Source organism: Cygnus atratus, chromosome 1, assembly GCF_013377495.2.
Source record: "Cygnus atratus isolate AKBS03 ecotype Queensland, Australia chromosome 1, CAtr_DNAZoo_HiC_assembly, whole genome shotgun sequence".
NCBI lineage: Eukaryota > Metazoa > Chordata > Aves > Anseriformes > Anatidae > Cygnus > Cygnus atratus.
Genome location: NC_066362.1, coordinates 177,897,577 through 177,925,370, shown reverse-complemented (window position 1 = coordinate 177,925,370; position 27,794 = coordinate 177,897,577). Strand labels below are relative to the sequence as shown.

Here is a 27,794-nt window from a genome sequence, read left to right as displayed (position 1 = left end):
ACAGCGCAGCCAGAGATGGAAGCGCACCGTGGGCTACCACTGACCTCTAGTGGACAAAAACAGTCTAGAATTGGTAAAGCCCGTTTAAATCAAAACAGAAAATAACGTACGCAGTCTGTTCTTCCAAGATTCGTGTTTGGAAACTGTGCAAGCTACAGCCAGCACGGTATTAGACTTGAAAACAAAGGACTTAACTATTAGGAAGGTCTGACTGTGTGTCAGCAACTATCACACAGAATGACAGAACCAGAGAATCACAGAATTGTTTGGGTTGGAAGGGTTAAAGACCATGGTTAAAGACCATCTAGTCCCAACTCCCTTGCCATGGACAGGGACACCTTCCACTGCATCAGGCCAGTCAGAGTCCCATCCATCCTAACCTTGCAACATCTAGCGCAAAATCTAGAGTCAAATTGTCTATGGCAATAAGAAACCAGTGCACACTTTGAATTTACTAGCAATACAAACATGTCAACAATTGGTCAGTAAAATTAACAGGTTAAATTCACTCTCCTTTTCAGATACTTATTAAATAACTGAGTACTGTGGAAATTGTCTCAATGGACATTAGCAGAGAACAAATGACAAAGAAAAAATCCTAGGGAAACATGACCATACAAGTCAAATTATACTGAGTCTTAGTTTTATTTTTTTTTTTACAATCAAAAAATGCTTAAGTTAACATTCATATGTTTACAATGTCTGCCCCAAAGGACCTTGCTTGCTTCTCACTTTCAAGTTATTTTTGTAAGTGCTTTGAAGCTCTTTTTCAAGCTAATTGAAACAAAAACAATCCGAGGCACATCATTTTTTAAGGCTAACCTTCAGCTGAAACATACACTGACGGGTGTACCCAAACTGTTAATGTGCAATACAGGTTTCCTTTCCTTTATCAGCAATGTCAGCCTTAACTTCATTCAGAAGACTCATCCAGAAGGTAATGAAGACTTTTATTTTATTACTGTTTTTGTTTGTTGTTTTTTTTTGTGCTTTCACGACCAGTAAGGTTTATGGGATATACTTGGTCAAAGAGGCAAGAAAATGGGATCTTGCATCTGGCTTTGCAGAAGTGCTTCATTACTGTTGTGAGTTGTCCTTGTTTCCTTTGGAACCTGGCTCACACAAGCCAGGATCCATATCTTAGACATCTCTTCTTGCCTCAGAATGACAGGGAATGGAAGAAGCAGGAGAATCTTAAGGCCTGTGTACTCTTTCCATCGCAAGTCCGTGAAACAAAGAAGGAAAGAAATCTACCAGGAGAGCAGGATAACAGTCAACGCACCAGACTTATTGTCTAAATACTACTCCAGAGCAAGAGACAGATACTATCTCAGTCTTTGATTGATATGAAGCCAATTTGTGTGCCGAAGTTAGTGCCATCACGAAAGTGAGAATAAAATTTTTCAGGATGGCATGCAGTACAGAATGTGATATTTTGGTTCTGGTCTGTGACAGAATCATCTTGGATGTTCTCTGGAAGAATCCCACCACTCTCAAGAAGAATCCTTTATAAAAGACAAACAGAAAACAGTAATTTTTGTACATCTTCACATTCCTATCATTCAGACAGCACCTCAAGTACCAATTGAACTAATTGTGCCAATATTGTAGTTGGGACTTTTACTTTTTTTTTCTCCCAATATTAGATTAAAATATTGCTTTTCTGCAACCATTAAAACACATAATTTGAGCATTTTTTTAATATTCCAGAAACCAGTATAACAATAAAATAATAGCTGAAACCCAGCAAAGGTGAGCAGATACCTTTGACTTGAAGGTATCATTTGTTGATCTGCACATTACTTAGAGAGCACTTTAAGATGGTGAGGATCCTCACCATAGTACTGCTGGGTAATACTCTATTTTGATAATTAGTGTGGAATTAACACTACAGGTTCTTTTGCTGTCATCTCTAGTTCAGCACAAAAAAAAAGTGCATATTATGGAAATGCGCTCAGTAGACTTACCGTGTGGCTCTTCTAATATCAATATATGGAGTTGCAGAGTCAAAGTGTCTCACACACTTTGGATCAATTCTGTGAAACTCTTTAGCTGATTCGTGAGGAAGTTTATAGCAGCAAGGTCCTACAGAAGGGCCCAGGACCACGAGGATGTCTTTCACGTTACAGCCATATTCAGATACCATCGCATTTACTGTGGCCATAGAAACTCCTAACAACGTGCCTTTCCATCCTGTGAGAAATAAGAGGTTGAAAAAATGTATAAGTTTTCTCTTTAATTTTATAATAACTAAAAGCACGTTATTATTCAAAGTATAAATGAATAGATACAGCAATTCTTTATATTAAAAAACAACACATCAACAACTGTCATGATTTTATATGGTGATATGATACGATGATGTGGTATGATTATGCTATCACCATTTTGTGGAGTTGTAGAGAGGAGAGTTTGGATTAGGATTCCTGAATTCCTTTTTCCATGTGTCCCAATTTTGGCAGCTAGAACACATTACCGCTCCTCTGATCTTGGAACATTTCAGTGAGAATACGTCGTAATAGAAATATGTTAGAGTGAGAAACATATTTTTATAACACAGTAAAAATGTTTTTACTGTTATTATAGAAGAAAAAAAAAAAGAAGGCTCAAGTCTCTAGCCTTACACTTTACACTTTGGCATTGTTCAGAACAAGTAGAAGAAAGTTCTGCCTTGAGTTCTTGTATCTCATTTTGAGTCCTAGGAGGTCTTTGCATTGCACAGGGAGTGTCTCATTCTGATGGATAGGATATCCTAATAACTTTTCTCCTGTTTTTCAACATCCAAAGACTGACATGACCTTATACCTAATTGTCTGGATTTGTATGCAGAGCAACACGTGTTCAAGTTAAACACAATTTGAGTGGGGCTGGCAAGGAAGGAAAGGATTTAGGCAAGAAAAACTATAACTGGAAACCTTGCAAGGAATGTGATCTGGGAATGAGGGCCATAACTTGGGAGGTAGAATGTGGGAGTTCAGACTGGAGATGGGAGGTATGCTTGGAGAAGGCAGCAGTGTGGGCTGGGCACAGTATGGTGAGTCAGGGAAGGCAGAACAAGATAAATGAAGAGGCAGCAAGGAAAGAAGCATATACAGATTGAAATATTTTACAGCTATGAGGTTTGATGTAAAACAGTGTAAAACTTCAAACCCATAAAACTTTCAAGAGTGGATAAAATTATTTCCATCCCTTCTCCCCCTTAAAAACCACAATATTCCTCTCTCTCGCAGACAGCCATGGTAGAATTCTCGTTCCGCTTAATTTCTCTAACCTAAGCTTACTAGGTTAGAGAAACCTACAGAAAAAAACAACTTTATTGAAGGAAAATTAAAGTTTTGATTCCCTTATGAAAATTCACAAATATAAAAGTGTGTATATGCAGGTGTGTACTAGCATCAAAGCTGAGGAGAAACTCGTAGCCATGCATTCTCTCTGACCTCATAAATACTTTTTTTCTTTTAATAAAACATCCCCAAAAGTAAAATTTCACTATGGTATACATATTCTAGCCTAACAGCTGGGACATACACTTCAGACACTTCCCCAGGCTGTCCTAACCATCCCTGACCACCCCTACTTCAGTTTTCTCGTTGTTTGGGTCAACTAAATATTTCTTCTGATTCAGAATGATTTGGGGTTCGCTCTGGTTTTGAGGACATTTTTTACATATTAAGTTTGATGGGGCAAAGAAAGGATTTATTTGGTTTTGGCTACCAGCTCAGAAAAATAAATGTATAAATGCATAAATAATTATTATTGTAGCTATAAAATCAACCAATTTCATAGCTTGGGAAACAAATTATTCTCAATGCTAGCTTTTTTTTTCTTTTTTTTTTCTTTTTTTTTTCCCCCCAAGATACAGGCTTAAAAAGCAAAGGACTAAATAGTTACATAATCTTTCATTTATTCATTTTATTTATGCGCCTTCAGTTGCTAATTTTAAATTCTTTGTCCAAAGTTCCCTCAACAGGGGTCTTCTAGTTATTTTGATTTCTGTGATTTAAAATTCCTACCAGAATGAGCAGCACCGCAGGCTTTTCTGACAGGATCAGCAAACAGTACAGGTATGCAATCGGCTCCTGGAGCTGCTATTGTAACACCTTTCTGATCCGTAACTATTCCATCATAACTGTCAGGCTCTGTCTTTCCCATAATACACACAGCATTAGCATGATCAGTCTGTCAAAACAAAACCAGAATGTGCATAGTGATGAGACAGTAAAAAAACATTCTGACTAATGTATTTTTTTTCATGAAACACTCTATTCTGCACCAACTGTTCTGCATGGAAATCAGGCACTCCCCTGTTTAAATGACATGCAGATGTATCAGTAGAAAGACACCAAAGAAGTGTTGTTGTTTGTTTCCTTTTAAGAGAAACTGTGCTGATCATTTATCTGACTATTCTACCCTGTGGTAAGTCAAATGTTAGAATATACTTGGAAGAAACAGTGCTGCTTCTCCATATTGCACCAAATGGCTGATAGTTTGGATGGCTGTTCCCACAGATAAACTGCCAGAGTAAATGTTTTAATTGCCCTGCCTTTCACAAGTTCTTCCTGAGAAAGATAAGAATAATGCCTACAGTTTTAGCCAGTGATGCATGAAGGAAGATTTGATCAGTTTATGTAAATCTAGTGTTTGATAAGGTACCTTGACTCTGTGAAAAGTCTCTGGGTTAAATCCTGCAGCATTAGCCAGCCTGCGGAGATTTTCTTTAACAACAACTTGTGGGTCCCTCCTCCTAGAACTGCTGAAGAGATTGCAGGAGCTTAGAGCTGGTATGTAGGAGATCCCACCTGTCCTTGTGGTGAATCCATGGAGGAAGATATCATCTGACAAGGCAAAAAGACAACAAACAATTGCTTTTAACAAAAGACCAGTCCAAATATTACGTGGCTTTATACTGAAGATAACTGGAATTGGTCAAACAAGTTGAGTGCTGCTTTACCTCTTATTTAAATCTGACATTTAAACTGAAGAATTCTAAGTTTCCTTCTTGCTCATAATCATAATCCTCTGCGGTCTAAATAGAGGGGTTTGAGTGAGATGGAGTCCTGGCAGATACTGCCTGTCTTTTTATAGAGCTGTAGTGCAAACCCTACAAAAAAGCCAACTCACGGAGGAAAAGAAGAGTCGATTTCTAAAGCAACATTCCAAGGTTGCATCCCCCAAGCTTTTCTGGCAAATGAAGTATTAGTTCTCAAGACTTCACACAATCTCAAACATCTTTTTGAAGTACACTGAGAGGATCAAGAACTAGCGTTTTTGAAAAATCTTCTGTGTTTACAGTGTAGAGACTTTATTGTGGTCTCGTGCACCAAATGGAATCACTGCGGGTTTGTTTTTTTCGGTAGGGGGGAGGGTTCTGCATGGCAAAGCTGAACAAAGAGACTCTTAGAACTGCTTTTTGCTATCTTAATAGCTGACAAGCTCAGTGACATAATCAGAGTTGAGATTCAGAATATCTTTTATGCAGTGTGATCAAAAGTCACAGACGAAAACTTGAAGGACAACGAAGGCAGATGGCTTTAAGTAACTAGAGTACCTTTTAGGTTCTGGGTCATTTCAGACATTTTTGGGGAAAAACAGTTCCAAATTTTTGCAGTAGGAAACCTCTCAGCTTCCCTCTGAATCAAGAGACCCCACAATTACATTAATTGACAGACATACTGCAGTAAACTGGGTCATTCCACGGCAGGGACACTGAGACATAAGTCTGATTAACCAGGAGCACATAAGGCTGAAGACTGGGGCAAACTCCCGTCCTGTCTTTTCAGAACATGATGGTAACTCCCAGAGCGTGTAATCCCCAGACAGAGTGGAACAGATTTTACTGCCTGCAATAATGCTCTCACTAAACCTAGGTTTCTCCTTCCACTGATCATGCCCCAGGTCCGGAACAGACTTGCAGGTCTTTTACTCTATCTCCCTTGACACTTTCCCTATTACAGACATTATTACAGCACCATATGGAGATATTTGCTGCCTGAAGACATTTCCAAATCCTACCCATTTTGAAATTCCCTTGAAGAAATATGCTTGCGAACAGTCTACATAAAATCTATTAGCTGCTGTCCACTTTACCTGGGATCAGGGAAGACTTGAGGATGGTGAGCTCCCCTTTCAGACTCGGCAGGCTTTCCAAGTACATCTGAATCTCACTTTGGATGAGCGCCACGTCCTGTGTGGAAAGTGTTTGCCCTTCACTCTGAGGTTCAGTTATCTGTAGGTTATTACAATCAGATGCCACCTGTAAATCCTCAAATTCAAACTGGTAGACGGGAGTAAAGAGATGGTCTATATATACTTTCATTAATTCTTTCCTTAAGGTAGGGAGAATAATTTTAATGGTGCTTATGTCCTTTTCATCAAGTCTTTGTTTGATGGTGTACAACGCAGCAGCTGTAGTCAGAGCACGTACCACCTCAAGTCTTTTCTTCAGACTCTGGAAATCTCTCAGAGCTGGAAGCAAGGAATCTTGCTCACCCTTCCATTCACTGCCCTGCACTTGGCAGCACATGACATAAACAAACGGAGCAGGGATGGAAGAGCACTTCTCAATAGTTTCCAGAGTGTTACATAGCAGTCCTTGGACGTTGTTCTGCAAGATGGCTGGTAGGCTGAACAGATCAATCAGTATTGCTTCCACCATAGTCTAGGCAATTTAAAGATTCCTACAAATAGCCAAAGAAAAAAAAAAAAAAAGCCAAGATGACACCATTAGTCCAAACACATAGAGTTATGTTATTAAAGCAATGTATATAGTGATGTTGTGTAGATAAGGTGACATAGCTATAATTATTGTCTTAGGATTTCCTCCCCTGCATTAAAAGGAAATGCAAAAAAGTACTGCAGCAAAAGAAAATTACAGAAAATGCGAAATATTTTACATTTATTTAAATTTCCGTACCACCACACCTACCTCAGTTTTATCCCAGATCAGAGATGAGAAAAGGTTAGTCCCTGATACTAGATTTATTGATTCAAATACCCCACATTAACATAACGATCTTCTTGGCCTCTGAGTGCTTGGACCTCCTGTAAGGCTAATCAGACATGGAGGTTTTCATGCTATCAGCTTGCTGGGACTGGAGGATTTTCTAGAACAATTTTTTTTTGAGGCATTTCACACACGTATCGCTGAGTTGGAGCTCATATCTGATACCCTTCCTGGCAGTATGGGTGCTGGGCTCTGAGCACAGCCACAACTTTCCCGCTGACCTCCGCAAGATTTTTTATACTTCTCCCTTTTGCATAACCGAAAATATCAATTTGCTCATTTCCGGCTTCTACATTGAGGTGTACATGTTAGGCAGAGTTCTTCTTCTCAGGACACACAGGAACTCAGCACAGGATACCAAAACTTCACCTAGTAACATAAGAAATACACACAACCAAATGAAAACAATAAAACACTGTGCACAGCCTCTGGTTTGTTTCTTCACTATGCTAGCTGCAGTCTTTGCTCTGAAATCAAGTTGCACTGAGATTATTCAAAACTATCCTGTAGTTCACGGCTTGTCTTGTGGCTCATGGTGTACTTTCATTTTTTCTGTGTTGTTTTTTTACACCCCCTCTCTTCTGGGCTTCCTGTCTGCTTTGGAAACCTGCCTATCTCTTTCTTCCTTTTTCTGCTATGAGAGCATATTTTACATATTCCCTTAGAAGCATCTTATTTTATTTTCTCTGTCCTTGATAATTTTTCACTGTTTCCAGTGAAAGCCTCCAGAGGTATGGATCAAAACACTGGATCCCTTTTCTTTGGGAACCTTGAGCAGATGGCTGTTTCATGACTAAGCACTGTGCTTTATCTGGGACGAATGTGACTCAGCTTTATCACCAGTGGGAAGACTTCATAATTATTTAGATTATTCCTTAATACTGCCATTTCTCTGCACAGGAATGAATTGTGCATGAGCACAAATTAATACCTGATCAGAGACCCTTGTTTTATTGGACTGTTTATTCAGAGGAGGTTTTACAGAATACATTCTCTATTTTCTTCATTGTTCTTTCCTCCAGACTGGAAGAAAAACAATCCTGACTGAAAATGATGTTTTCCTTTGTGTGACTTGAACACTTACAAAGATTAGTTAGCAACTATCAAAACAGGTGAACGGAAAGCATCAGAATGTGACAGCAGATAAAAGCATCTGCCAAGGAATTTATGACTCTCGATTTTGCTCAGGGTGTTATTTGCACACAACTGATAACAGATTTTAGAGAAAACAGCTTGCAAGGGAAACAGTGTCGAAACAGACTCATATCAAACATCATGACTTGGGAAATCCAGAGATTTCTTTCCTTACCCTGACTCTCTCTGTGGGAGGTCAGTAAGAATATGACAAGTCCCAACCTAACTATAGCTAAAAGCCTCAGCAAAGATAGTACAACAGAGGGGTGTAGTGGAAAAACAGATTATTGCTCCACTTCAGATACGTCAACAGAGGAAAGTAAGTGGAATTCATTGTTGTCCTCACATTTCCCCATGAGAATACCACCAAAGAAAGGGTGGAATGAAAGTGTTTGCTGAGGGAGAGGTAGCTGCCTGCATTGTTATTAAGCTGTCTATGCATTGCAAAAAGTCCACAGAAGCAATTATTGAGATGTACACACAAGAACAATGGGGCTGAGTCACCCTCATATCCTTCCAGTTTTGCATCACAGAGTTCTACTGAGGTCAGTGGTGTCAGAAGTAAATTTGCTTAGACTCGTAATACAAATTCATGACTGCTTTCTAAGTCCCCCAAACAAAACCCTTCTCAAAATATGGGCTTGCCAAGCAAATCAACGCTTTGACTTATTAGAAATGCATTTATGGTTATTCAGGTTTTAAGCAACATGCTCTAGGTTCCGTGTTAAATGGAAATTCACACTGCACATAACTGCATCAGAGAGCATTAAGTGCTCTAATAAAGCAGTTGTGCGTTCCAGTACACGGTGTAAGACAAATACTTGCACAAACTTGAAGCCAAGGCCACCTGTCAGCCATTCCACTCACTCTCTGAAACTCTGTCTGCACAAAAATTTGGAGAGTACTAAGATTCTCTAGCACAGGCTTCAAGAAAATAAAATCAAAGAAAATGACAGATGACGAGAAGAGAGGAGAGGTAAGGAGAAGATCAAGAGTGAAAAGGAGAAATGCAAAGTGAACATAGAAAAGAAACTATGAAAGACGTAATGAAAAAAGAAACTATGAAAGACGTGAGAAGTCAGAAAACCCAGAGGTCCAGTTCTGAAAATTCTCTGTCGGTCTAGACAAGATTGCTGGCAATTTCCTGCATCTGTGAGTCCTACAGATCATCTTATCGTACAGAAACACAGAGAACTGACATTGTTCTGGGAAAATAGAACAGGAAAGAAATATTTAACACCATGCCAGAGAGAGATGCCCAGAGAAAACATTAAAGCAGTCCAAATCAACAGGGATAAGAGCACACTTGCAATAAAACTTCAACAACAAAGCAAAACAAACAAACAAACAAAAAAACTTTAAAAACCTCTTAACTTGGATTAAAATAAAACATTACGCCTCTCTTAACTCAACGGTATTTAGGAAAGGTGGAAGAAACAGAAATCAGCACTTAAAATTAAAAAATTGAAGTACACACAGTTTTTATAAGTAAAGTCGAGTTTAAAACACAGAAATTACTTACAACAGGCAGTCAATCCTTTTAACTTCTCGCAAGATATCATCTGCTATAAACACACATTGCCAGCTTTATATATGTATCTCACTTCTCACTGTCAGTCTTGCGGCTGATTTGTACAAGATGGAAATTCCTATTCTAGGTAAGATTGGAGTGGGAACCTGTATTTCTTCTTTGTGATGAGACCCTGCTTTGTTGCTGTCACTATCCCCAGGAAATAACAAACTGTACTGAAAGGCATCACCGTGATTAAGGACTAAACCCGGAAGCAGCATTAACCCTGCCATGTAACTTACTGCTGTCATCACGCGTGCCAGTGCATTTGCTTTGCACAATCTCAGATTCAGAGACGTATGGCACACCAAAGCAGAACAAGAATACAAAGAAATTAAGGGGAAACTTGTGCAGACCAAAAGTTTCCTTTTCTGAGGGATCTATAAGGCAAGGCATGCGTACTGGCATGTTCCAGGGAAGGATTTAGCAGTCAGGCAAGAAAAAGCACAGTCAGAAAGGCTCCAATAGAGGTTAAGAGATGCCAGTCTTCACTGCCACCACCTGAAATGAGGAAGGAAACTTCTCTTTGGAGCAGTGAGAAATTTTGCAGCGCTTGGTAAAAAAAGCCAGTGTTTTGACAGGGCAATTCAACCGTCAGAAGGTAAGTAGGGGAAAGTGGAATTTGTATCAGGGTTTGTCCAAGAATCATATGATAATAAATACATTTTCTCAGCCTTGCTAAAATCATTGTCATAGCAATGATAAGTATATGACAACTGAAGAAACAGACACGAAAAATTAAAATATTTTTTCCATGAACAGAGGAATCTGTAAAGTCGAATTTCCTACAAATTGCTCTTCTATGACTCCTACCCCTCCTTTCTCTTCAAACTGAAATACACCTACATTTCTGCCAGGTCCAGGACACACCTCTGGAGTCCCCTGCCATTTCCCTTCTTGTTTTGTCTTCCAGCATACGCTGGGCAAAGGGATGAGAGCTGAACTCTTCTAGCATTCAGTCCCAAAGGGAACTGATGTGGGTATCTTGTCCTTCCTCTTCTGCCCAGCGGAGGAAGTTTACATGAAGTACATTTTCAATTTTCATGAAGTTTGCAGAAAGCAGTTATCTTTGAGGCTTTCAGGCCACTGTCAAATGTGGCTGAACTAGGGCATGGCATTAAAAATTAACAGCAGGGGCTCGACAAAGAGAGACCAACAAAGCAATTTTCTTTCCTTTAATCAGACTAAGGAAGAAAAAAAAAGACTTACAGGGATTATTTTCAGTACAGAGTCCTGTAAAGGGATAAAGAAAAGGTCTGAAAATTGTCAGGATACAAAACAATACTGAAAATGTCAAACTAGGATTACTTCTCCAGCTGGTGTATTATACTGAGTTTCTGCCATCTCATAAAAGGGATGAAATAAACCCACCATATGCAGAGTCAAGCTGTTAAATTAAAAAAAATGTGGAATTTAATGTTAAAATTATTTAGCCTGGAATTGTGAGGAATATGTGTGTAGGCAAGATGGGTCCACGACTGCACATTAAGACTAGAGGGAATGGCCTCAAGTTGCACCAGGGGAGGTTGAGGTTGGAAATGAGGAGACATTTCTTCTCAGAAAGAGCAGTCAGGCACTGGGACGGGTTGCCCAGGGAGGCGGTGGAGTCACCGTCCCTGGGGGTGTTTAAGTGAAGGTTGGACATGGTGCTTAGGCACATGGTTTAGTGGGTGACATTGGTGGCAGGGGATGGTTGGACCAGATGATCTTGGAGGTCTTTTCCAACGTTTATGATTCTTTTTATTTATTTTTATTTTTTGGAACTCAACAGCACTCAGAAAAACTTAGGTCCTCTGCAGTGCATATCGAACACTAACAAATTATGACAGAAACACAGTTTAATACAACGCCACTCGCTAACTCTGGGGACATAAAAGCGCCGAAGAGCTATATAAACGTGCCCCAGCCGCGGGACAAGCCAGGCCGCCCTTCCCCTCTCAGCCCTACGGCGCAGCCCCCACCCCATTTCTGACAGGCTGCGTCGTTCCCCACGCTTCAGCTCCGTCTCCTGCCAGGCACGGCCGCCCTCCCCCCGTCCCCTAGCGCCCTTTGGAAGCCGGCAATGGCCGCCTCCCGTCACACCGCCTTCCTCCCCGAGGTTCCCCGTCCGCCCCCAAGCGCCTGAGGCCGCGCCGCCCCACGGCCCCATGCCCGGCGCTCCCCGGCGGTTTGGGCGGGAAGGGGCGGCGGCGGCCATTACAGCCTCCCTGGGGGGGCCGGAGTGTGTAGGGCGGCCGCCTGGCTCCGTTCCCCTTCCTGCGATTTTTGGGTGTTTGGGGCTCTGTGCCACAAGGGGAAGGGCTCCTCCTTGCTGAGGGGTGTGAGGGTGCTGGGGGAGCACGATAGAGGGGAGAAGTGAGGGATGGCCGCACGACAGTAGCAACAGCCCTAAATACGAAATGATAAAGGTGGTTTCCTGGCCAAGCATACCACCTTGCAGACGCAGTTCATCTGTGTGCCATCTAATACGCTGAAGATGCACTTTGTGTCAAGTCACATTTGCATGTTTTCAACACAGTTTAGTTCCACTTTCTATTACAGTACAGATTTTCTTCATTAATTTATGATATCTGAAGTGATACCAAGATGGTACTAAATGTTTTCTAGTCATTGGGGTTTCTTTGTAGTGATACTGGTTTGTGGTTTCCAGTGTGACAGCTTTCTCCATTTATTTTCTGTCATAAATTAAGGGTAGTTTAATAGTTAATACACAACTGCAGTATGGTAACTGCAATAATGTAAGCATTCAGGCTAAATATGAAGATATAAATTGCATTTAATAAGCTCTAAATTGCTTTTAAGATGACTGCAGTAACATGCTCTATGTGACCTTGCTTGAGCAGAGGAGTTGGACTAGATGGTCTCGGGAAATCCCTTCCAACCTCAACCATTCTGTGATTCTGTATTTCTGTGATTTAAAAAAAATAAGGACCTGTTCTTTGGAGAAGCCAGAAGAATATTGCAATATTTTATTTAATAAAACTGGAAGATAGAGTTCTAATTCTCAGTCATCATCTTTGAGCATCTGCCCATTGGTAACCTCTTCTTGGTAATAAAAAATGAACAAAACCAAATTGAGTGTATATGATTATGTACATATAGCTAAACAAAATTTAGCGTAAGGAAGTCCTTAGTATTGTACCCTTACGTTAATAGTTACCAATTAAACAGAATGTTGATAACACAATTCGCTTCTCTTTTATGTCTTTGTAGGTCAACTCTTGTATAAAATGGCCAAGCAGAATTATCAATCACTAACTGAAGTGGTAAAACAAGTTGCAGAGCAGCAGCATTTACAGTCATCAGAAATAGAAAAAAACAAAGCAGTTCTTTTCCAATTACAGGTAATAAGCTTTCTTTAGAGGAGTTTAATTCATTTAATTTATTCATTCAATTTATTCATATTCCTGTGAACAAGATAAGGTGATTGTACATTTTTTTCTGAGTGTTTGCATTTAAGTGTAAGGCAGCTATTCTATTCCTCTGTGTGGTATTTAGGCCTTGCTGAAACTGCATGTGTATCATTATTTGGAAGGTTGCTCCTTAGCTAAGACTTCATTAGAGTAAGTTTTAGCAGAAGTTTTTATTTATTATTATTTTGAGAAAAAATGCTGAAATAGCCACAACATTAAATAATCAAAATAAAGTTAGAGCTTTTTGCATTAAAAAAAAAAAAAGATTTTGAAAGCATCCCTTTTATCAGGTTTTCCAAAACTATCTTTTTTTCTTAGCATACAGAATGCTTTTTTTTTTTTTCAGAATATTTTTTCTCTGCATGTTTAGAGGATGTCCATTTTTATTTTACTTTTATTTTTAGTTATTTTGTAAAACATTAGATATGTGTAGTATTCCTGAAAACTAAGTAATCATTTCTGTTACAATCTCTCACAGAATTTGTTAAGCCTTCAATTGTCATTTAAACTTTGATACCAAATGTTTGTCAAGAGACATACATTTAAGTATGAGGAAAACCACAACAATGTTCAGACATTTTTGAGCATAAGAGAATGCAAAAGGAAATCCTATTATAATATCTGCAAATAGCTCTACAACTGAAATAACTGAGATTTGAAATTTTGCACAAAGGTATCTTATCTGAAGGAGCAGTGAAGACTTCTATTGGTTAGGAAGGTGTTATAACTGGCCACACCTTGCAAGAAGATTTCTTCTAATAATATACTGTAATATATATACCTAATAATATTTCTGTAACATACTATGACGATGTTGTAACAATTAACTTATGATCAAGCAATTAAGAGTTTCAGTTTTCAAAAACACACAGAACTTTACAGTCCTAGATAATTAATTTAGCTAATTTCTTTTCTTCCTCTCCAACACCTTTCTTTTTCTTAAAAAAAACCACTACCATCACCACCACCACCAAAAAAAAACCACACAAATGTTAGGAAATTCCATACAAACATTATTGTTAGCAGAATAACTAAATTAAGTAGTTAGGAACTGAATGCAGAACCGCTTGTTCACCTTCCAGTCTATTCCCATGTGTATGTGTCACAGTAGACATGTAAGACTGTAATTTCCTTTCCAAAATCGAAGATCTTTTCCATTAAGATCTTTTGTCCCCAGTAAATGGTGGCAGAGATACTGATCCTGCTAAAACTGTAACCCAGGATTTCCAAATTAAAAGTTATGCAGAAACATTTTGTTCTTAACAGTTGATAATGCCTTATTCTGTTCAAAGCATTGAATAAGATACTTCATAGCACATATAATGCTTCCATTAGAGAAAAGATAATAGGCAGCATAAATCTCAGTGCAAATTCTCTCAATACACAATAGTTGGCTGTTACTTAGGGTGGGATTCATCACAGCAAACTTGCATCACCTACAAATCAGATGTTAAACCCATATTAGTCATCTAGGCTACCTCTGTAGTCAACAAAGAGAGACAAACATTTCTGAGGCAGCGATTCAGCCCTCCCATCTTATGATGGCACAAAGTACTGCTTCCTGGAGCTGTTTGCTTCTCATCAGTGAGAAGATGTAGAGGCCTTTGTAGGACTAGGTGCCTATTTCTTAGAGGTTTAAAAATAGCTGGGATTAATCTTAATCTCAAATTTCCAGTGATGAAGACAGGATGAAGACTTCAGTAGAACAGGCTAGTTAGGTTCCATCACCCATCCATGTGTTTCTGTGTGTGTGTAAGTGTGGGTTTAGTACCATGTGGTTTTAGTCTGATTTGGGCTAAAAGAGATTCTGTCTCTAAATAAACTTTAAGATTGGGTTTGATCCATCAAGTACTATGTATCTTGTAAATATGGGGAAGTCAAAGTAATTTGAATAATACTTCATTTCATATTTTAGACTCAATCTAAGGCGAGAAGCCTAAGCTATTCCTCCATTATGTCTCTAAGGTGATGATTTTAGGAAATAAACTTTAATTCAAACCCCATTAAGAAAGTGAAGTTTCTGTTAAAGAAATATAAATTACGGTGCTTAACTAGATACCTGGCATCCTCTCAAATAAAAATACTCTTAACTGAATGCTGAAATATTTTACAGGCTAAGTTTCAGGAACTAGAAAAAGAAATGAATTCTATCCTGTTAGAAACAAAAACAACAGAAAGGGAAATATATCTGCAAGACGATGCCATAGAAGTGACAAAGTATCACTGCGAAAACCTGGAGGCCCAAGTCAGAGCCCTATATTCTGAAAATATGAAGCTGCGGTTTGATGCAGAAACAATACACGAAGAGTATGAGATGACATTTGCAAGAAATAGCGAATATCGGGAAAAAATAAAGGCTCATAAAAATCTCTTTTGGGAGATGGAAAGTAAAATGCCAGTTATGATTGAGCTTGCTAAAAAGAAAGCCATCGTTACAGAGCTGAGGACAAAGAAAGAGCAGTTAATGCGTGATCTCAAGAATCCAGAAGGCTCTGTTATAAAACAAGTGCAGGTACCATACTTCCTCTTTGATTGATTCCATTTTGTGTGAAATAATTTTGGCATAGTTTAATATGATTATTTTGTCTAATAAGTTTACATCCACGATGAATTGACTAGGGGAATAGAGATTCATTTAAAAGGATAGATTAATTGAAGAAATTAAGACATCAGTCTGCAGTAAAAAAATCATCAGCCCCAGTTACATGTATATTATTTTAAAGTGTTCATTCTATGACATTGAATGAACTCAGCTAAGAAAAAAATTACAGGGTTGTAAATTAAAGTTTATCATTGCCAAGTGATTTGTGGGATTATGTGGGTTGTTGGGTAAAGTTACGTGTACACTTTTCAGCATTCATTTTTCAGCAATGGAATATAGCCATGTTTTTATACTTTTTATCTAAGAGCGTAATACTCATTTAACTTTGTTGTCAGGTAATGAACTACAGCTGAGCTGTTTGCCAACGGGAGGTAGGTTTGATAAGGTGATAAAAAGGAGGAGGCAGAAAGCATTCATTTGTTTTGGTGTTTCAGTCTAACACTGTTTTTGTTAGAGCCTAGTTGCAAGACTTATTAAAAGCTAAAATGTTGGAAGTCCTCACCACAAAATTTTGCGAATATGTGAGCAAACATGTATGAGTTTGAAATGAAGTCACAAATTGCCGCTGTGATGCAACTTGTGTTATTGAAAATGTGGTGTTACTTTATTCAAGTATAATGATGAAAACTTTGTTGTACAGGCAACTTTTAAAATCTCAATAAATGAAGACTGTGATCATTGTATTTGCCTGTGAGAAAGAAAACTATCTCAAATATTACAGTAAATATTCACAGATTTTGCATTAAATTAAATTTAAAACAAAATTATAAGCATCCAAATGAATTCAGATTCCTGTGTTGTTACAGTTGTTTGTATATTTTAGAGCAAGAGAGTATCTTTTAAAGTGTATAAAACCATATTATTAAGTATTTTAATAATCAATTTTAATTATGATTCTTAAATTATTAATTTAATTCCTAACGATTATTTTAATGTGCAACTGTGTAATAGATATTTATCTCACCTTTATTAATGAAGTAAGACTATTAAAAGGTGACAGTTGTAATAAGATGAGCAGATGTATTTCACAACCTTTTAAACAAGGGGATTTCTCTATCTTAAACCCGCAGGAAGAAATTACACTTTTAAAAAAGGAGATCACATCAGTGAAAGAGTTCATCAATAAAAAAACAGATTTGCTGGAAGAAGAAAAAAAAATGCATGCTAAGCTTAGAAAAGAAATTGAGGTGAGTCGTTTCAATAAAATATAATTGCAGTTCTCTGATAAAAGGTGGATAGTGCAGGTGAAGTTTGGAGTACTTTATACAGAGTACTTTATACAGGGTTGCTGGCCATGCATTATTCAAGTACATATGGTGACCGTGCTGTCTTAAGTTTTTGGTATTGCTAGTCTTTCTAAAGTTCAGAATTTAATTGTTATTGTGAGATGAAGTTATGAACATTTTTTCTAAAGTCTCCTAAGAAGGAGTTCAGCTTTTAACTTTTGGAGTGAAGTTCTGAAAAGAAAGATGTCACTGAATGGTAGTAAAGTAAGATGTCTGTTTTGTTATTTCTGTAATACTTTTGAAATATTTTAAATCTCACTACTGACTTGATTATTCATGACTTTTCTCATGGTTCCTGATACCACATCAATGTGAGAATCAATTGCACCAAGAAAATGGTTTTCCAATGAATCTCTCTAATTTAAGTTGATGTTAAATTAAGGATAACAGAGCAGCTAATATGTAGCTGACAAGATAAAATTCTGATAAATAGTTAAACACTTCTCTTTTTAGGTAATTGAACTGTATGTTATGTTTTGTTCCGTACTAAAATACTTTGCATGTCTGCAAGGGCTTTAGTTTGGAACTTTCACATCATTTATCGTGTTAATTCAAATAAATTCCACAAAATGTAATGATAAAAGCCTGATAATATAAAGATTAACAGAACTGAAGTTAGCTCTATTGCCACTGTAAAATGCAGGAGGAAAAAAGAATTATCATTCGTGTTATGGGAAATGGCAGAGAATTTTTAAACTGAAGAGCAAAGCACAGCCACTTTAGTCTCTGCTATTCAGCGTCTGAAAAAATAATTTATTACCAAGGCAACAGCTTCCTAATAAGGTTCTCTAAATCCGTGCTGAAATTAGGCAGCCTAAAAATAATGTTCTGTTCTGTTATCAGAACCAATTAAATAGTGAAGGTTAATGTATTTTTTCAGTTGTTTGGATTATAAGATCTTTCTGTCTCAGAATGAAGCAGGATTAAAAATCGAATGTTTCAGGGTATTATTTTCTATTAAGAGTTCTCTAGAAAATAGTCCAACTTTCAATGTATAAACTAACAATGGACAAGCAGAAACATTAATACCCAGCAGCCCTCAGCACAAGCCAGGAAAGAATACTTAGTGCAAGCATGTGAATAAAGGGAGATATTGGAGACATGGATGAAGATCCACTAAGCTGCAAAGTTGGAATTCGGCTCAAGTACACCTAAAAGTGGTTGGCTGAATGTAAGTGGCTACACAAGTCAGACAGTTCCCATTATAATCAACGAAGGTATAATCAGTCCAGCTGATAAAGAGATCAGTTCAGTTGACCAAATGTAGGTGCTCGTGGCACCTACAGCTGAGCCACATAATCTAGTCTTTCTGGACTTTTATAGTATGTATAACACTATAGGTTTCGAATGATCAAACCAGGAATGTAGACATGTAGGGTAGGTCACACGTACACCTCGAAAGACAGTTGTCAGTCTACAAACTGACCCCACCTTGAGGTGTCAGAGTTTGTCATAGTACTTTTTTTACATCTTGTATAGATTGTGAGCTTCTAGCAGTGCTTGGGCCAAGAGTAACTGGCCTCCTCTCATTAATTTGCAGAGAGTATCTGTGGTCCCAGGTTTCTGAGCCTTCAGATAAAGGAAATCATTATGTCTGATTAATAAGTTTGTTGTTGCTGTAGAATTTCTGGAGCCTTGATTCAGCAATGATTTTAAGCACTCGTCAAAGTTTGCCCCTATACAGCCCTATACTTAAATGCCTACAGAATTCCTACTGAAGCATCATTAATGGCTAGAGGTAGTACTCAAGCTGAATGGACTGAACTCCCACTTTGCCTAAGTGTTATCTCAGGTTTCCCACAAAGATTTCCCTACCTACACACATTGTCCATGAATGTGATTTGGAATGCTTTTCTAAAGCAGACATTCTGAATCATTTAAAAGATGAATTTTGGAAATTAAAAATAAATTATGGAAGAAACATCTTTCTGCAAGGAAATTTGTCCCTTAAATTTCCTTTCTTCCAAGGAAAGTCTGTGCTCTGACATGGCTAATTCATATGCCATACACTTAGTTTGTAACAGGGATGCTTCCCCTGTTTATAACAGGGGTACCAGTGAACTTCTAAGTAGCCTGTAGGCCATGTCTCATTCTCTTTCCTGAATGACTGCCCCAATACCTATCTCTTAAAAAGCCTAGCCAATTCCCAGGTTTGGATAGGGAAAGGTCAATAGATGAGGGTGATTACCTCTGTAGAGATGAGGCTTCAGTCATAGTAACTGCTACAAGACACCCACAAATAATAGAAAATAGGTTGTTATATTAATTAATTAGAAAAGAAAAGCTCTAAAAAATGTCTATTCTCCTGCTGCCCTCTCTTCCCGACATCATTGTGCAGCTTTATTGTTCTTAACAGATGTTTGTCCATCCTATTAAAGGACTCCAGTGGTGGAGATTCAACAGGTACCCAGACAATGTATTTTCTAATGATTAACTTACATGTACACGATGCCAAATAAAAGAGCGAAGTCCCCTTCTCTGGTTTTCACTAAGCATATGAGTGTTCCTTGTCTTCGTGGTTCCAGACAGTTCCCAGTAAAGAAGTTAGAGACACATTTCTAAGAAGAGTGGTTTCTAAGACACATTTCTAAGAATAAGTAATATTGGTCATAAATGTTTCAAAGCTGTGTGACACAGTCCTGGTAATGTTCAGATCTGGCAAGCACTCATTGGGATGACCGAATGACTGTATCCCTAGAAAAGTTGTGAAGGATTATAGTAGAGAGCCAAGCAACCCATCACCAGTAAAACAGGGCAGTGTAATTAATGAAACAAAAGTGAAGAAGTTACTTAGTTATATGTGAAATTTAAGCAATGAGACTCACAGAAGTCACTGGCAATGTAACTCCATTGCGGCTCTATGCCATCATGTGTGGATTTAATAAAATGTAATAATATTTCAACAAGTAGACACAAGAAGAGTCAAATACTACCACTCAAATGTCATTCAAATTAGGATGAGGCCAATTTTTCCTTAAGTGAATAGGCAGTATTTACATTTTTATTACAATAAATGTCTCACATTTTTACACTTCAGAATGCAAATCTCCAAAGGTTTGCCTTGCTGCAGCAATACTTCTCAAAACAATGCAGCATTGAGGGCAAAATTGGTATGGTACTGCATTGTTACAGTTTTGCCTTACTAAGCAAAAAATACCTTTCTGAGTGCATTGCAACAGCGAAGGTGCTACTACAGCTGTTTAGGTTACCTCGTTTGTATTCTAACTTATACCCAAGCACAGTTGTCAAAGAATGAAAATTTCATCCTTTCTCACTCTGGAACCTGAAATGTTTCACATTCAAAGTCTTGCCACAGCTGTAAGATGCTCACTTATGAATCTGTGGGAGGGGTTTACTTTGTTAAACATCTACAAAACAGGTATCCACACTGAACTGGTCACTTAAGCTCTTAGTGGGAAACAGCCTTTTTTTCTTTCTTTTTTTTTTTTTCCTTTTTTTTTTTTTCTGGGAGAAAGAGGCATGACTGATATTGTTCTAAAGCAGATAACTGATACTGTCCTAAAGCAGATAACTGCAATAAATCAGATGAGTGGCTTCTTAGATGTTTCTGTGTTTCTTCAGTATCTATAAAGTCATCATGGCATGACACAGTCAAATGTCAGAATCTACACGTACACAGAGTTAGGTGAAGTGAACCCACCTCTGTAAATACTCTCTTACTTGAAAGAACGTTTGATGGGTATTTTATTCTTTTTTATCAGGTACAGAATAAAAGATACGATGCTATTCTAAAGCGTTTGCATTGCCAACTGAACAAACTCCATTCAAATAAAAGACAATGGCATTGGAACATTCAGCAGATGGAGAAAAAGGCAGCAGAACTAAGAAAGTGTCTCAGAGTAGTGGAGTTGTAGAGTAACTATAACCTAATGAAGCTGCAATGGGGTACAACAATGTGGGTAATACTTTCCAGACAAATTAGGTTGTTTTTTGTTTGTTTGTTAGTTTTCTTTTCTTGTGGGAATGCTACAACAGTAAAGTAGCCCAATATCTATCTATCTATCTATCTATCTATCTATCTATCTATTTATTAAGTTTTTCTCACTTTAACTATGTGGCCCAAACTAAGCAGAGCTCAATCTGTAATGCTTTGGAATAGCGTTTTTTTCTTCCTATGGCCAGAGGCTGTTCAGGAGAAGAATATCAGTGTTATCAATAATTATATGTTATCAGTATTTTCAGGTGTTTACAAAGTATGTGCCAGTTTTATTTTAAAACTCATTTAAAGTCAACCAAATAACATTTGAGGAGCTCTTTTTTATTTGATTAGATCTCTGAAGATTGAGATCTACTTTTCTTTTCCTACAGAAAAAAATAGTATCAGCATATATTTGCGTTCTTGGGATATCAAGGCTCTGATGGCCTATATTTTGCTGAGCAGGGAATTTATATAGATGATATTACAGCCTGTTTGCCCTATGTCTGCCAGAATGTCCTTGTGTGGGGTACAAGGTGGACATAGGCTTTCCTGCTATAAAAGGCTTGGGAACAAGTATATTCAGATGTGGGTTACAAACAGGCTGGTTTCAACTGGACAAACATATGTCTCCCAAGTAGTTAATAAGGAGGAATGAATAGGTGAAGAGCTTTTAAAAGCTCCAGACAGCTTTTAAAATGGAATTCGCCATCTAGAGACAGTAATGCATTGCAGATCATTGATTTTAGAGGAACTGACAGAGTAGAGGATCTTAACTAACTAATACTAGTCATCTAACACCTAAGTGCTGAATATTAGGTGAGATTATTCTCAACATAAATGACCACATATTAAAAGCTCTTGTTAAAATAGTGAGTAGTGGATATTTTTCTTTGCCTTGTTTTTAGTATGTGCTTGCCATTTGAGGAATTTACAGTACTTTGTCTGTTCTTACACTTATGGTAATAGTTCTGTCTGGTTGAAACCTGTAACATTTATTTGTTCTGTGAATGTATTTAGCTTTTAATTTGAGGTATTGTCTTACATAATTTAAATTTATCTTTACAACTGAATAGAAAATGAAGATTTTAGTGAACTGTTTACTATTAAAACTGTTAAACTGCCTATATGTTGTCAGTGTAGGAAAGCAAATATTAAAATGAAATACCAATATTAATTTATTTTGGATATTCGTATATTCATATATACTTACATTTTCCTGTGTATTTTACTTAATATAAAGAGATTTTAAGCAACACACTCACTCATGAAGGCTCTCTCACAACTTTAACTGTTAGACTCTCAGGTTAGTTTTGCGTGGTCTTCTTCCTTCTTGACTTTATCAAACAAATTACTATTGCCATCCTGATAATCTCTCCAGAAAGGTTTGCTGCCTACCTGGGGCCCGCATTCATGATATTACGAAGAGGCTACCAGGCTTGGTGAGGCCGGAAGTCTACCACCCATTCCTATTCTTACATGTAGGGTCAAATGAGGCTGCAATAAGGAGGCTCCAAAATACCAAAAGGGACTTTATGTCCCTCAGAAAGATGTTGAAGGGATCATGAGTGCAAGTTTATGTTCTCCTCTGTCTTCCCAGTTGGAAACTGGGACCCAAGAAGAAGGATACAAATGGATCAAGTGAACTATTAGCTGCATGGCTGGTGCCGTGCTCAAAGTCTTGGGTTCTGTGATCTCAGATGCACTTCTTAGAGATCGGGCATACTGACACTGGATGGGGCACACCTGACCAGGTAGGGCAAGAGGGTTCTGGGCAGCAAGGTGGCTGAGTGTATTAGCAGAGCTTTAAACTAGATGCGGTGAGGGAAGGAGATGTACCTCCAAGTGACGGAAGTGAACCTGGGAGCATTATCACTTTAGGAAACAACAGGGAAACACTTGTAAACTGTCCCAAAGCAATTAGGAAGGGTTCCTCTGAAAAGGTGATGCGACTGATAGCCCAGCTGAAGTGCCTCCACACCAACGCACACAGAATGGGACACAAACAGGAGGTGCTGGAAACCACAGTGCTGTCAAGATGACTCAATTAGAAAACTATGACTAGATTGCTATCATGGAAATATGGTGGGATGAATCACACAACTGGAACAGTGGAATAGAGGGCTATAAGCTTTTCAGAAGAGATAGGCGGGGAAGGAGGGGCAAGGGTGTTGCCTTCTATGTTAGGGAATGGATTGATTGCAATGAGATGCCTCTGACAAGCAGCCACGGATAGGTTGAGAACTTGTGGGTAAAAGTTAAGGACTGGACCAATAAAGGACACCTTGTGGTTGGGGTCTACCACAGGCTGTCTGATCTGTTGATGAGGCCTTCTAGCTTCAGCTACAAGAAGCATCATGCTCGCATGCTCTCACCCTGATGGGGAACTTCAATCACCTGGGTGTGAGCTGGGGAAGCCCCACAGCAGGCTGTGAGCAATCCAGGAGACTCCCGGAGTGCATTGAGGATAAATTCCTGGTCCAGGTATGAGACAACCCAACCGAAGGAGAAGTGTTACAGGACCTGGTGCACCGGTGCAGAAGAACTCATTAAAGACGTTAAGACTGGAGGCAGTCTGGGCTGCAGTGAGCATGTCCTGGCTGAGGGTCAGGACCCTGAACTTCCAAAGAGCGACCGTTCAGCTGTTTAAAGACCTAGTGGATGGGATCCCCTGGAACACTTGTCCTTAGGGACAAAGGAGCTGACCAGAGCTGGCAGCTCTTTAAGGATGCTTTCCTTAGAGCACAGGAAGTCTCCCTCCCCCTGTGTAAGAAAACGGGCAGGGAGGGCAGGCAGCCGGAATGGCTGAGCAAGGACCTGCTGGTCAGACTGAGGCGCAAGAAGGAAATGCACAGGCAGGGGAAGCAGGGACACGTGGCCTGGGAAGAGCATAGGGATGCTGTCCAGGTGTGCAGGGTTGGGGGCAGGAAAGCCAAGGCATGGATGGAACTGAGCTGGGAAAGTGATGCAAAGAATGACAGGAAGGGATTCTCTCAGTACATTGGCCAGAAAAGAAGGGACAAGGTGAGTGTGCCCCCTCTGATGGGTGAGAGGGGAGAACTGGTAACAACAGACATGGAGAAGGCTGAGGTACTCAGCAACCTCTTGGCCTCAGTCTTCACTGCCAGTCAGGTTTTCCACGTCTTGAGTCCCGGAACCTCTGGGCGAGGTTTGGCTGGGGGAGCAAAGTCCCTCCCACTGCAAGCAAAGAGCAGCTTTGAGACCACCTGATGGAACTGAACAGGTACAAGTCTGTGGGGCCCAACGCTGTACATCCCAGGGTCCTGAAGGAATGGGCTGATGGAGTTGGCCTCTTTCCATCCTATTTGAAAAGTCCTGGCAGTCAGGTGAAGTTCCTGGTGACTGGAAAAAGGGAAATATCACTCCCATTTTTAAAAAGGGTCAAAAGGAGGATCCAGGGAACTGCAGACCTGTGAGCCTCACCTCGGTGCCTGGGAAGATCATGGAACATTTCCTCCTGGAAGCAACGTTAAGACACATGCAGGACAAGGAGGGGATACGAGACAACCAGTATGGCTTCACCAAGGACAAATCGCATCTGACTAATCTGGTGGCCTTCCATGGTGGAGTGGCTGCACCAGCTGACAAGGGAGGACCGACCAATGTCATCTACCTGGACTTCTGTAAGGCCTTTGACATAGTCCCACATGACATCCTGATCTCCAGATTGGAGAGAGATGATTTGGAGGGTGGACCATTGAGTGGGTAAGGAGTTGGCTTGAAGGCTGCACCCAGAGAGTGCTGGCCAATGCCTACATGTCCAGGCGGAGACCAGTGACGAGGTGTTCAAGACCAGGCTGGATGAGGCCCTGGGCAACCTGATCTAGTGGGTGGCATCCCTGCCCATGGCAGGGGGGCTGGAAGGAACTAGGTAATCTGTAAGGTCCCTTCCAACCCAGGCCATTCTATGATTTTATGAAACAGGCTACTTTCCTTAACACAATACTGTAGAAATAAAACCATCAATATCCTATGCTATAGTAACTGTAATGTGATAGGAATAATATGATTGGTTAAAACTTTTTAATCTGATTTATTTTAAACGAAGACAAAGATAGACATTTGAAAATTTACCCCTAATCTTAGTTACCTTTCTGTTCTGATGTGACTCAGACATTCATTGCTTGTAAGTCCGTCCAGAAAGCACCAACAGAACTTTGTCTGGTCATGTATGCTGCACATTACTGAAACAATAAAAACTGTCTTCCCTATACACAGCAAAACAGCTAACGTTTGATTCATGCATATCTTCCAGAAAGGGCTCTAGATGAAAATTTTGAGAATTTACTGCCTTTTTGTTAGTTTCAGTGATTAACTGTTCTTTTTATTTATTTGTTTAGTATCATTTCAAATTTGAATTTATTCAGCCATGCAGTGAAGTAAGTGTACTTTATAGCAGGTAGTTTCTCTCCATTAAATGATTAAAAAAAAGAAAAATCACCGTCTGCTTGCTGAATTAAATCGATCAAGCCTGTCAAAGTTATTGATTGTCAAATCTGAATGAGAGCTTTATCTTAATGTATCTCCTCCAAAAAGGTACAATGTCCAAAATTTTCACCCAGGGTATTAAGGCGACATGCCCTTACATATGCCTTTTATAACATACATTGTCCTGCTTTCACAGATAGTTTCTAATTATTTCTGTACCAGGACAACCAATGCATGAAGATATATTTCTTAGCAGCTACACAAAGTAAATTAAACAGAATTTACTTTGATGCTTACTATTGTGTTAACATGGTTATAATGTCACAGTTTGACCTTGTACTTTTCTACCAGTTTAAAACAACTCTAGACAGCAATCCAAACCTTCTAACTTAACGAAAATATCACACCTTATTTTTCTTTTTGACCAAGAAAAATTTTCATTATTATTTCTCTGGGTAATAGGCAGTTTCTCTGTATCAACACACTTTCAACACATTTCACTAATATCAAAATAAATAACTTAGTAAATAACTTAGGCATACATTTTAACTGTTGTTTTCTGTTGTTGTATTTTTTTTTAACCTGTTCTCAGTAAATTTCAGTATCTCACTGAAAATTCCATGCTTATTTGCGCATCTTTTTAACTGGTTTAGAATCATTTAACAAAGGTGAACACATGAAGTGTATGTAATATTCCTGTTAGCTCTATGCAGAGGAGAGGTTTCCTTCTCCTACATAGACTTTACTATCATCCAAAGCCTAAAGTTTCTAATACACCTTTTGACTCTGTTCTTCCCAAGAAAGCTCATGCTCTTATTTACTGGGGTGCTTAATATTTTTAAGGTACCTCAGCTATCAAATGTGTTTCTCAGTTTTCTTGCCACAAAATATAGATAAAATTCAAGCATTTTATTTTGCTGTGTATGTCTATGCTATGTACAACCGTTTTCTCATTTTTATGTCATTAACAAATTATACTGGAACTAAATTTATCTTCTATTCCATATCTAATAAAAATACTAGTATTGGTCCTAATAAATATATCTGCAGAGTGCTAGTATGAGTACCCCCTTATATGTTGGAGCTTCTTTGACAATTGTTTGTGGGAACGTGTTAGTCAGTCCTTAATCCATTTTACTTATGCTTTTCCAACCACATAGAGTATGAACTCTTAAATACAAAAGTTGTGTAGTATGAAGGCCACCATCTTCCAGAAAGTCTGTTCCATCTCTGAAGTAATTTATTAGGGGATATAAGCTCCAACTGTTATTGTCGTCCCATATCACCATCACATTAAATGCCAGTTGAGGGCTCTTATCCCACATAAACATGCTATTTGTGTGTTTAATTCAACTACCTGGACACCTAAGCAAATTTCATTTCTCATCTTTGAAGCTTTGTTGTCTATCTTCACCAAACTTGTACAAGTTTAGTCATGAATACAGCTGAAATCTACGTCTGGTTGTTTAGTGTGCTAAGAATAAGTTTTTACAGGATGAAATGCATTTGGCACACTTCTGATTAAACAGAACTTTGTATCGCACAGTATTTACAGATTTCCCCATGTACAGCATTCCAAATTTAGAGTTGTAACAAATTAAGAGTTTAACAGATAGATAATAAAAATCAGCAAGGCATAAACATTTTACTAGTGAATTCTGCTTCACCAGGAGAAAACTCATCAGGGAAAAAAAATCAACAGAAACAGAGAAATAAAAATTACTGTCTTCTCTAAACTATCAGCATTCTATACAAGATATGAAAAAGGAAGTATATGCAGCTTTCTATAAGTGTCTAATTCTAGCAAATCCTGGAAGCCTGTTGAGGCAGATTTTTCTCGGTACAGTGACGTTGAGCAGTAGTAGCTTGATCTCAGGGCATTTTTTTCCCCTTAACGAGCAAACACAGACAGTAGGAGAATGATTTATGATTTTCAGGGAATAGCTCAGTGAATGCACTTTGTGCTCTTTACATAAGGCTCTCCCAGCTCCCAGCACAGAAGCATGCCGCCAAACCCATATCAATCATTTCTGAGGATGGGTGTGGGGCTAAGACAGGAACTTTGGGCTTTGGCGCTCTGCAGGCAAAAGGAAGAGGAGTGACTGCCCACTCTGAAGGGCAAAACAAACAGCAAGCAGCAACAAACATGTTAATAAGAGTGTGGGAAAACTTACCAAGCGATGAGTCCTACCTGCCACTTAGCAAAAGTTTGAGGAAACTGTTGATCGATTCCAACGATATAACGTAAACAAGTAGGAGAATATCACGGAAACTCCACACTCAACAGGGAAATAATGCAGCCTTCTTTTTTTTGATCATGTCACATGATGCAGGAATGTGTATGGATGGGTGCTAAAGGGAAGGATTTCCCCATGTTGTAAGCTGACACTCCACATGAAA

At 38.8% G+C, this 27,794-nt stretch overlaps 2 protein-coding genes across 7 annotated transcripts; one reads left to right on the top strand and one right to left on the bottom strand.

Moving 5' to 3' along the window:
• Window positions 1-433: 433 nt before the first annotated feature.
• LACC1 (laccase domain containing 1) lies at window positions 434-27,794 on the bottom strand. Of its 6 annotated transcripts, none has more exons than XM_050714175.1 (7): window positions 9,660-9,875; window positions 6,926-7,372; window positions 6,088-6,677; window positions 4,654-4,835; window positions 4,014-4,179; window positions 1,968-2,193; window positions 618-1,505 (listed from the first exon to the last, which is right to left on the bottom strand). In XM_050714175.1, the coding sequence occupies exons 3-7, from the start codon at window positions 6,653-6,655 to the stop codon at window positions 1,331-1,333; spliced, it is 1,317 nt and encodes a 438-aa protein (XP_050570132.1). In that variant the 5' UTR covers window positions 6,656-6,677; window positions 6,926-7,372; window positions 9,660-9,875; the 3' UTR covers window positions 618-1,330. The 6 variants fall into 6 exon arrangements, with proteins under 6 accessions (XP_050570129.1, XP_050570132.1, XP_035409267.1 ...); XM_050714163.1 differs by lacking the exon at window positions 9,660-9,875 and adding an exon at window positions 27,586-27,794 and having other exon boundaries at window positions 659-1,505; XM_035553373.2 differs by lacking the exon at window positions 9,660-9,875 and adding an exon at window positions 19,448-19,489 and having other exon boundaries at window positions 706-1,505.
• On the top strand, window positions 12,938-20,883 carry CCDC122 (coiled-coil domain containing 122). The gene is made up of 4 exons (XM_035553342.2): window positions 12,938-13,051; window positions 15,234-15,632; window positions 16,793-16,909; window positions 20,731-20,883. The coding sequence occupies exons 1-4, from the start codon at window positions 12,938-12,940 to the stop codon at window positions 20,881-20,883; spliced, it is 783 nt and encodes a 260-aa protein (XP_035409235.2).

Excerpts from the sequence above, each read along its gene's own strand:
- LACC1 (XM_050714163.1), bottom strand. The coding sequence starts at position 6,655 with ATGGTGGAAGCAATACTGATTGATCTGTTCAGCCTACCAGCCATCTTG. Across the intron at positions 4,180-4,653 it reads AGACTTTTCACAGAGTCAAG|ACTGATCATGCTAATGCTGT; the intron begins GTACCTTATCAA and ends TTGTTTTGACAG. Across the intron at positions 2,194-4,013 it reads CTGCGGTGCTGCTCATTCTG|GATGGAAAGGCACGTTGTTA; the intron begins GTAGGAATTTTA and ends TATTTCTCACAG.
- CCDC122 (XM_035553342.2), top strand. The coding sequence starts at position 12,938 with ATGGCCAAGCAGAATTATCAATCACTAACTGAAGTGGTAAAACAAGTT. Across the intron at positions 13,052-15,233 it reads CAGTTCTTTTCCAATTACAG|GCTAAGTTTCAGGAACTAGA; the intron begins GTAATAAGCTTT and ends AATATTTTACAG. Across the intron at positions 15,633-16,792 it reads CTGTTATAAAACAAGTGCAG|GAAGAAATTACACTTTTAAA; the intron begins GTACCATACTTC and ends TTAAACCCGCAG.